The sequence below is a fragment of the Chiloscyllium plagiosum genome, unplaced genomic scaffold, assembly GCF_037043375.1.
Source record: "Chiloscyllium plagiosum isolate Xiang-an unplaced genomic scaffold, Cpla_swu_hap1 HiC_scaffold_27, whole genome shotgun sequence".
Classification (NCBI taxonomy): domain Eukaryota; kingdom Metazoa; phylum Chordata; class Chondrichthyes; order Orectolobiformes; family Hemiscylliidae; genus Chiloscyllium; species Chiloscyllium plagiosum.
The window spans coordinates 60,547,070-60,557,947 of NW_028270165.1; the positions used below are offsets into that span (position 1 = coordinate 60,547,070).

The 10,878-nt window shown below is 46.2% G+C and overlaps 1 protein-coding gene across 1 annotated transcript; it reads left to right on the top strand.

The window, feature by feature from the left end:
- The first annotated feature begins 6,801 nt into the window (after positions 1 to 6,801).
- On the top strand, positions 6,802 to 10,383 carry LOC148144363 (uncharacterized). Its single transcript, XM_087974683.1, has 2 exons — positions 6,802 to 6,970; positions 8,559 to 10,383. The coding sequence occupies exon 2, from the start codon at positions 8,949 to 8,951 to the stop codon at positions 9,819 to 9,821; it is 873 nt and encodes a 290-aa protein (XP_087830809.1). The 5' UTR covers positions 6,802 to 6,970; positions 8,559 to 8,948; the 3' UTR covers positions 9,822 to 10,383.
- Positions 10,384 to 10,878: the final 495 nt, after the last annotated feature.

A 10,878-nucleotide genomic window follows, 5' to 3' on the forward strand; every position in this document is an offset into this window, starting at 1 on the left:
CCTCACCTCCCCCACTTTATCCCAGTCCCAAGCCTCCAACTTGGCGCTGCCCCTTCTGACCTGTCCATCATTTTTTCCTATCTATCTGCACCATAACCCCCTCCGAACTATCATCTTGCCACCCCAACCCCCACCTCTCTCTCTCACACACACACACACACACACACACACACACACACCTACCTTCATCTACCTATGGCATTCTCAGCTACCTTGTCCCCAACCCCACCCTCTTCCCATTTATCTCTCAGCACCCCCGGCCCACAAGCCTCGTTCCTGATGAAGGGCTTATGCCCAAAACATCAATTCTCCTGCTCCTTGGCTGCTGCCTGACCTGCTATGGTTTTCCAGCACCACACTCCCGGCATAATTTTAAGGTAATTGGAGGAAGGTTTCGGGGAGATGTCAGAGTAGGTTCTCTACTCGGATAGTGGTGGCTGTGTGAAATGCACTGTCAACAGTGGTAGTAGAGTCCGATACATTAGGGACATTTAATCGACTCTTGGATAGGTACATGAAAGTTAGTACAATAAATGGTATGTAGGTCAGTCTGATCTTAGAGTAGGATAAAGGGCCGGTACTGCATCGAGTGCCGAAGGGCCTGTACTGTGCTATGTACCTAAGTAGAGTTAAAAGTTTTGTTTTATCAGCAGTACAGTCAGATCCGAGCAAACCAAGGACATGCAGGTCATACTGCGCTTAGACAGAGTGAGGCATACAGGGTTACAGCTGCACAAGAGGTGCGCAGAAGCAACATTAGATTTCAAATTGGAGAGCACCATTCAGCATCTAATAATGGCAGGGAAGAAGCTATTCTTGAACCTGTTGGTACATGTGTTCAAGCTTCTGTATCTTCTGCCTGACAGAAGATGGTGCAGGAGATCATTCCCGGGGTGGGAGGGGTCTTTGAGGTTGGTAGCCTTTCCACGACAACGAGAAGTGTGGATGGATTACATGAGTGGGAGGTTGGCTTCCGTGATGGAATGTGCTGTGCACACCACCTTCTGTAATTTCTTCCGGTCCTGGGCAGAGCAGTTGCCGTAGCAGGACGTGATGCACCCAGATTCAATGCTTTCTGTGGTGCATCTGTAAATGTTGGTGAGTGTCATTGTGGACATGTCGAATATCTTGAGCATCCTGAGGAAGAAAAGGCATTGTTGTGCCTTCTTGACTGTTGCATGGGTAGGTTTAGATATTTAGCCACTCCTTTCTCACTATTACTAACTCCTTTACTTGATGCAGTCACAGTCAGTTTCATACCTTGTGCTAAATATTATGAAGGGCAAAGGTAGTGTACATACATAATATGAAATCTTTAAACTTGAATTCATTTTAAAGAGCAGAACAACGTATTTATGGTAAAAATGGGTAAACTTAACAGGTTTTATGAAGGGTGAGAGTGGGAAGTATGTGGAGGTGCATGTTAAAACAGGATAGAGTCTGCATGGCTTTGACAACAGGAGGTCATGTCTGACAAATCTATTAGGATTCTTTGTGCAGGTAGTGAGTAAGTTAGACAAAGGGAGAGCCAGTGGACGTGAGCGATTTGGATTTCCAGAAGGCCTTTGACAAGGTGCCATGCAGGAGGCTGCTAAGAAAGATAAGAGTCCCTGGTGGAGGGGCAAGTTACTGGCACGGATAGAGGATTGGCTGACTGGCAGAAGGCAGAGAGTTGGCATAAAGGGGTCTTTGGAGTTCCAAAGGGGTCCATGCTGAGAATGCTTGGACAGGCCAGGAGAATGGTCAGAGAAGGGGCAGATGGAATATAATGTGGTAAAGTCTGACGTTATGCACTTTGGTGGGAAGACCAGAAACAGAGACTGTTCTCAAAATGGGAAAGGCTTCGGAAATGTGAAACAGAAAGGGATTGGGGAATCCCAGCTCAGGGGGAGGATTGTACCATTCATTCCGGGTGGTGTGGAAAGGATCGTACCATTGAGATTTGGGAGGATTGTACCCTTAATGGCTGTGGGGGAGTAAAGGATTATACCATTCAGAGGGGAACGATTGCATCATTCAAAGGTGGAGGGTTGTGGAGGAGAGGATTGTACCATTCACATCATTGGGTGTGGATTGTACCATTCACAGAGAGAATTATTTATTTTTATTTTTCAGAATTTCCAGGATACAGGACATATGCCAATTTTTCCCACCAGAAATCGACTGAAACTGGGTGCACTAAAAAAAATCCAGCAGGAAGATTATCAGTAAAAAAGGTCTAGTTTCAGTCATAGCAGTTATAGACTTATAGAGTCACACGCACAGAAACAGACACTTCATTCAACTCATCCATGCCGACTAGATGTTCCAATCTGGCCCAGTTCCAAGTTCCAGCATTTGCTCCATATTCCTCTAAATATGAACTATTCATCTAGACACCTTTTTAAATGTTGTAATTGTACCCACCACTACCTCTGGCTGCTCATTCCATAACACTCTACCTTCTGCATGAAAACATTGCCCCTTAGTTCCTTTTTAAATCTTTCCCCCTCTCATCTTAAGCTTATACCTTCTAGTTTTGGACTCCTCCATCTTGGGGGAAAAGACCTTGCCTATTTGCCCTATCCATGATTTTCATGATTTTATAAAACTTCTAAGGTCACCCTTCAGCTGCCTCCACTCCAGGGAGAACAGCCTCAGCCTAGTCAACTTCTCCATATAGCTCAAATCCTTCAACCCTGGCAACATCCTTGTAAATCTTTTCTGAACCCTTTCAAGTTTCACAACATCCTTCCAAGAGGCAGGATGCCGGAATTATACACTTATTCCAAAAGGGGCCTAAACATTCTCCTGTACAGCCACACCATAACCTCTCAAATCCTATACTCAATACTCTGACCAATAAAGGAAAGTATACCAATCACCACCTTCACTATCCTATCTACCTGCAACTCCACTTTCAAGGAACTGTGAACCTACACTCCAAGGTCTCTTTGTTCAACAACACTCCCTAGAACCTTACCATTAAGTGTAGATGTGCTGCTCTGATTTGTTTTTCCAAAATGCAGCACCTCGTATTCATCTAAATTAAACTCCATCTGCCACTCTTCAGCCCATTGGCACATCTGATCAAGATCCCATTGTAATCTGAGGTAACCTTCCTCGTTGTTCACTACACCTCCAATTTTGGTGTCATCAGTAAACCTACTAACTATACATCTATGTTCACATCCAAATCATTTGCATAAAAAACACAGAAAGGAGTGGACCTAGCACCGATCCTTGTGGTACTCCAGTGGTCACAAGCCTCCAGTCTGAAAAGCAACTCTCCACCACCACCTTCTACCTTTGAGCCAGTTCTGTATACAAAGGGCTAGTTCTCTCTGTATTCCATAAGATCTAACCTTGCTAACCAGTCTCCCTTGGGGAACCTTGTCAAACACCTTACTGAAGTCCATATAGATCGTGTCCATTGCTCTGCCCTCATCAATCTTCTTTGTTACTTCTTCAAAGCACTCAATCAAGTTTGTGAGACATGATTTCCCATGCACAAAGCCATGCCGACAATCCCTAATCAGTCCTTGCTTTTCCAATTATGTATAAACCCTGTCTCTCAGGTTTCACTCCGACAACCTGCCCACCACCGATTTCAGGTTCTCTGGCTTTTCCTTATCACCTTTCTTAAATAGTGGTACCACGTTAACCAACCTCCAGTTTTCTGGCACCTCTCCTGTGACTATCAATGATACAAATATTTCAGCAAGGGGCCCAACAATCACTTCCCGTAGCCTCCCACAGAGTTCTCTGGTACACCTGATCAGGTCCTGGAGATTTATCCACCTTCGTGTTTCAAGACATCCAGCACCACCACCTCTGTAATATGGACATTTTTAAAGATGTTACAATCTATTTCCCTACACTCTATATTTTTCATGTCCTTCTCCAGAGTAAACATTGATGCAAAATACTTGTTTAGTATCTCCCCCATCTCCTGTAGTTCCACACATTGGCTGCCTTGCTCATCTTTGATGTGCCATATTCTCTCCCCAGTGACTCTTTTGTCCTTAATGTATTTGTAAAAACACTTAATTCTCCTTAACCCTATTTGCCAAAGTTATCTCATGTCCAGTTTTTGCCCTCCTGGTTTCCCTTTTAAATATACTCCTACTACCTTTATACTCTAAGGATTCACTCAATCTATCCTGTCTATACCTGACATATGCTTCCTTCTTTTTCTGAACCAAACAATCAATTTCTCCAGTCATCCAACATTCCCTACACCTACCAGACATTCCTTTCACCCTAACAGGAATATACGGTCTCTGGATTCATGTTATCTCATTTCTGAAGGCTTCCCATTTTCCAGCCATCTCTTTACCTGCAAACATCTGCCCCCAAACAGCTTTTGAAAGTTCTTGCCTATTACTGTCAAAATGAGACATTCTCCAATTTAGAATTTCAACTTTTAGATCTGGTTTATCCTTTTCCATCACTATTTTAAAATTAAGAGAATTATGGTCGTTGGCCCCAAAGTGCACCCCCACTGACACCTCAGTCAGCTGTCCTGCCTTATTTCCCAAGAGTAGGTCAAGTTTTGCACCTTCTCCATAGATATATCCACATACTAAGTCAGAAATCTTTCTTGAACACGCTCAATAAATTCCTCTCCATTTAAACCCTTAAACCTATGGCAGTCCTGGTCTATGGTTGGAAAGTTAAATCCCCTACCATAACCATATAAGGGGAAATGAGTTTAAAACTGGGCACAATCCTCGAGGTGCAGTTTCAGCAATGCTATGTTTGGTTGCAGCAACACTTCCTTCCCTTTATGTTCTATTCCTTTAGCGATAAAAGCGAATGCTGCATTCACTTTCTTACTTATCTACTATACCTGCATGCTAGTTTTCTGTGACTCATTAATGAGGGTACCCAGATCCCTCTGCACCAGATCACCCCAAACCCTCTCTTAGATAATAGGTTGCTTTGCTGGTTTTGTTTTTGATCAAAATGCATGACCTCACACTTATCCACCTTAAACTCCATCTGCCACATTTTGGCCCACTCTCCTAACCTATCCAGATCCATTTGTAAGGTTCATATATCCTCATTGCAATTTACCATCACACCTATTTATGTGTCATCCACAAATTTGGCAAATGAGCCTTTTATACGTGTATCCAAGTCACTAATGTAGATTGTAAATAGCTGGGGTCCAAGGACCCAACCCTGTGGCACCTGACGAGTTACTTCTTGCCATCCAGAAAAAAAAGCCATCAATTTGGACTGTCTGTCTTCTGCCCATCAGCCAGCCACCTATCCAAGCTGATAAATCAGCCCATATCGCATATGATCTAACCTTGCGAGTTAACGCTTTCTTGGCACTTTAGCAAATGCCTTCTGAAAAGCCAGATATATTACATCTACAGGATCCCTATTATCCACTTGTTCCATCTGTGAAGAACTTCGTCAAATCTGATTTGCCCATCATAAAACTATGCTGACTCTGATGGATAGAGTTTTGACTTTTCAAACGTCCTGATATTGCTTCCTTGATAATTGACCCTAACACCTTCCCAACAACAGATGTTAAACTAACTGGTCTGCAATTTCCCACATATTGCCTGCCTCCCTTTCTGAATACAGGCATTACATTAGCATTTTTCCAATCCACTGGAACCATAAGATCCTAAGATATAGGAGCAGAAACTAAGCCATTCAATCATGGCTGAAACGTTTCTCAAATTAGATTAGATTAGATTACTTACAGTGTGGAAACAGGCCCTTCGGCCCAACAAGTCCACACCGACCCGCCGAAGCGCAACCCACCCATACCCCCACATTTACCCCTTTACCTACACTACGGGCAATTTAGCATGGCCAATTCACCTGACTTGCACATCTTTGGACTGTGGGAGGAAACCGGAGCCCCCGGAGGAAACCCACGCAGACACTGGGAGAACGTGCAAACTCCACACAGTCAGTCGCCTGAGTCGGGAATTGAACCCGGGTCTCTGGCGCTGTGAGGCAGCAGTGCTAACCACTGTGCCACCGTGCCGCCCAAATCCATTCTCCCGCTTTCTTTGATCACCTTGACAATCAAGAACCTACCTATCTCTGTATTAAATAAACTCAATGAATCTTTCTCATGTCCAGGGAATTTTGGAATATTGTAACTGATGAATCCACAATCTCCACTGCCACTTCCTTTAGTACCCGAGGATGTCGGCCATCAGGCCCAGGGGAGTTGTTTGCCCTCAATCCTAACAGTGTACCTATCGACGTTGATTGTTTAAGTTCTACCTTTTCTAGAGCCTTTGACTTGCTCGTTCCAATACGAATGGTACTGCTGTCCTCCAACGTGAAAACTGAGGAAAAGTATTGATTTAGCAGCTCTGTCATTTCAGTGTTCCCCTTATTAACTCACCTGCTTCACCTTCCAAGGAACCAACATTTACTTTAGCGACTCTGTTCCCTTTGGCAGACCAACAGAAGCTTTTGATATTTTATGCTAGGCTTCTTTCATAATTTCATTGTTTTTACCTTCTTTCGTAATTTACCTTACCTATTTCTATTCATCTTTGAAAATCCCTTTGTTTGTGTCTGGAAGTTTCCTGATGTTTCAGCTTTCCAAAGGTCTGGAGTAACATTCCTGAACAGGCTGGGGGCGGGGAAAACCAACCCCCATTGTCCCCTATTGGTTGGAGGGCTCCCCCAGCCACGCCCCTCAGTTGGTGACGACTCCGTCTGGACCACGCCCCCTGTAAGTTGGCGCATGTGCAATGGGCCAAAGACAGTGTTACTGAGTGTGGGAGAGGAATGGCGCCGGCGGCTGAAGGAACAAGAACAGGAGCCTCTGGAAAAGCTGAGCAGGTCCGGCAGCTCGTGTCGGGAGGAATGTGAGGAGGTGTTTCGGGTCCGGGGATCCTCCTTCAGAACAGGACCAGGTTTCAGGAACATCCCGGGGAGGTCGCCAGGCCCCGAGCGCCAAGACCTGGCTCCTGCCCCCGGGGAGAGGAGACAGTGAGACAGGGTAGGATTGGGAACCGCGGGAGGAGGGAGACTGGGGAGTTTATAAACTCCTAGGGGGAGGCCTCAGGCCTCCAATAGAAGCCCCACAGGCCCAGTGTTTACTTCACCGGCGAAGGAGCTCTCGGGTTGCCCGGGCAACCGGCCGCCAGCTTTGTGAGGGTCAGGCGCCTGTTGTCTTGGGACGGGGTTGTTGGATTGTTGTATAATATTGATCTCCTCTGTACTTTTAATCTTGAAGATTTTAAAAATGTACACTGGCTTCAATTTATGAATTCTAAGTACAGAAGCAAAATATAAACATCTCCTTTCATGTATCCCAACATGTGCATAGGAGCCAAGACTGTTTCAAGATTTACTGAGGTGCTGAATCAATAGCTCTTTCTCTTTTGATTAATGAGGGTGTTGTCCAGCAGACTCCTGTACACAGCCTGTTCTGTCAGCCTTTATGGGAAAGATAGGATAGCAAAACCGAGACACCAATGTAGCCAAGTAATCTGAAGTCACACTTTGGTGCTTTAATCGCCTCAAACGCATGCCATTCAGAATAATGTCAAGGCTATAGGTGTACCAGGCTCCCCAAGATAGCCAGGATGGATAACAAAGAGGAGAGCTGAAGCGTTATCCTTATCAAGCCTGTAACGTCTTCACAAATCTCTAACAAGTTAGTTAAATGCAGTGTCCCCGTCATAAATCCCATGCAGACTCTTCCTAATCAATCCACCTTTCTCCATGTGGCTACTAATTTTGACCAGAATAAGTATTACTGGAAGCTTCTCCACCAAATTTAAACTGGCAGGTGGGACTAGATTGGTTGGGATATCTGGTTGGCATGGACGGGTTGGACCGAAGGGTCTGTTTCCATGCTGTACATCTCTATGACTCTATAATTGCTGAGATTAACTTTACAACCTTTCTTAAACCAGGCTGCAATGTTTGCAATTCTCCAGTCTTCTGGCACCTCCTCCAAGTCCCTTCCTTCAAGATTGTTGGATGCATTTCATCAGTGCCTTGTCAAACTTTAAGTACCAAATGCTTATCGAAGACTTCTTTCATGTTAATTTTGAACTCTTGGGAGGTCATGTTGCGGCTGTACAGAACATTGGTTAGGACACTGTTGGAATATTGTGTGCAATTCTGGTCTCCTTCCAACGAAAAGATGTTGTGAAACTTGAAAGGGTTCAGAAACGATTTACAAGGATGTCGCCAGGGTTGGAGGATTTGAGCTATAGGGAGAGGCTGAACAGACTGGAGCTGTTTTCTCTGGAGTTTTGGAGCCTGAGGGATAACCTTATAGAGGTTTACAAATTTATGAGGGGCATGTATAGGTTAAATAGACAGGCTTTTCCCTGGGTTCAGGTCTGTTTCTATGCTGTACATCTCTATGACTCTATGTTTGTTGCATCTGTAAGATCCTGAATCAGCACCTTGAGGAGAATTAGAGCGGAGTGAGAACAGAGGGGGAGAGAGAGTGGGATGGTGCGTTCAATTTTGTGGAATAACAAAAGAAAAGTATAATCTGCAGAAAGTAGAATTGTTCAGAATTGTTACATTGCACTAATTGTAATGACTTTTGTAATCTCCTTTTACAGAGTATTTGAAGATCTGAAGACGGAAATTTCAAAATCGCCCAAAGCATTGACTCTTCTGCTCCTTGGATGCTGCCTGACCTACAGTGCTTTTCCAGCGTCATACTTTTGAACTCTTGACTCTCCAGCATCTGCAGTCCTCACTTTCACATCAATGTCTGACAGTGACACTGGGACATCGGGATTGCAACGATTTTTGACTGTGATTCTGTGAGAAGGAGCAAAGCGTTTGCTTCCGGCTTGAATACATTTTCAGAATCAGTGGGACTGGATGAGAGACCCTACGTTGCAGCGCAGTGAGCACGGAGCCTGAAACAGTTATACGGCCTGGAAAGAGGAATTCACGGCAGGGTGAGGCTGTACCCACGTTTGTGTGCAGCTGAAGCTTCGGCCATGGAGAAACCCGAGGAATCCCGCCCCGTGAAGAAACCGTGGAAATGTGGCGACTGTGGGAAAGGCTTCTGTGCCCCGTCTGCTCTGGAGACTCATCGGCGCAGTCACACCGGGGAGAGGCCCTTCAGCTGCCCCGAGTGCAAGAAGGGCTTTACCCAGGCATCCGCCCTGCTTACCCACAGGCGGGTCCACACAGGGGAGAGGCCTTTCAGCTGCCACGAGTGTGGGAAGGTCTTCAGCAATTCCTTCGCCCTGCTGAGGCACCAGCGAATCCACAAGGGGGAGAGGCCACTCTCCTGCCCCGAGTGCGGGAAAGCCTTCAGTGATTCCTCCCACCTGCTGACCCACCAGCGGGTCCACACAGGGGAGAGGCCCTTCAGCTGCTCCGAGTGCAGGAAGGCCTTTACCCAGGCCTCTGCCATGCTGATCCACCAGCGGCTCCACACAGGGGAGCGGCCCTTCAGCTGCCCAGAGTGCGGTAAAGGCTTCAGCGATTCCTCCACCCTGCAGACCCACCAGCGGGTCCACACAGGGGAGAGGCCCTTCAGCTGCTGTGAATGCGGGAAGTGCTTTACCCAGGCCTCTGCCCGGCTGAGACACCAGCAGTCCCACACCGGGGAGAGGCCCTTCAGGTGCCCCGAGTGTGGGAAGGGCTTTGCCCGGGCCTCCAACCTCGAGACCCACCAGCGGATCCACACGGGGGAGAGGCCCTTTAGTTGTCCCGAGTGCGGGAAGTGCTTTACCCAGGCGATCACACTTCAGAAACACCAGCAGGTCCACATAGGGGAGAGGCCCTTCAGTTGCCCCAGGTGCAGTAAGGTGTTCACCTGCTTCTCCCACCTGCAGAGGCACCAGCAAGTTCACGTGCCATAGCAGGGGCATTGAAGGAGTGATGGCTGAGTGCCATTATCGACTGGAGTATTAACCCAGTTCCAGGGCCTCCCGGGTTCGATGGTGAAATTGGAATTCAGTCAGTAATCTGGAGTTCCAAGTCTAATGATGAAGCCATTTTTGGGGGGGGGGGAGGGGGAAGAAAACCCCCATCTGATTCACTCACGTCATTTTTCGGGAAGGAAACTGCCGTTGTGGGAAAAGATTCACTCAGTCGTCCCAGCTGCATCCTTTACCCGGTCTGGCCTATGGTTGACTCTACACTGCCTTCCCTCCTCCCCACCCTTCCTCCCCCACTCTGTTCTCTTCCCCACTGGGCCCCTCCCTCTCCCCAGCAAATGAACAGGGAGAAACCTACTTGGATACAGAGTATACGTTGAAATTGCTGAATGAGACAATACTTCCTACAGGTTAAGAAAGGGAGTGTGTGCGCTTTGACTTTGAGCTGTTTTTAAATAAAAAGCTACTTTTTCCACGCCTTTTTGCTGGGGGGAATCTGAAGCTGTAACAAAGTTGGGTCACAATAAAGGGTTACCTGAACTTACCGCCAGGCTCAGACTCTCATTGAAGGCTTTGAGCTTCAAATGGTTTTTGTTTTAAACCTGTTGATTTCTTTCAGTCTCCTGCACTAAGTTTCCAATGTCATGTATCAGATGGAGCAGTGAATGAGTAGCTAGTATCGTTGGAAATTGCAAATATTTCAGGAGTGCAGGTACTGTGTCGTTTTATCGGCATTGTAAAGTTTACTGGCAGCACCAGGAGGTGTGGGTGTGTTAATTAGAAATGATGTGGAGTTGCTGGTGTTGGACCGAGGTGGATAAAGTTAAAATCTACACAACTCCAGGTTATAGTCCCAACAGATTTATTTGGAAGCGCTAGCTTTCGGAGCGCTGCTCCTTCATCAGGTAGCTGTTGAGCAGGATCATAAGACATAGAATTTATCGCAAAACATTACAGTGTCATGCAGTTGATAAGATTTCCTGAACCAGTCCAGTTGCAGTTCAGTCTTTCATCTTTTAGAATGGGTTGCAGGTTTCGG

Excerpts from the sequence above, each read along its gene's own strand:
- LOC148144363 (XM_087974683.1), top strand. The coding sequence starts at position 8,949 with ATGGAGAAACCCGAGGAATCCCGCCCCGTGAAGAAACCGTGGAAATGT.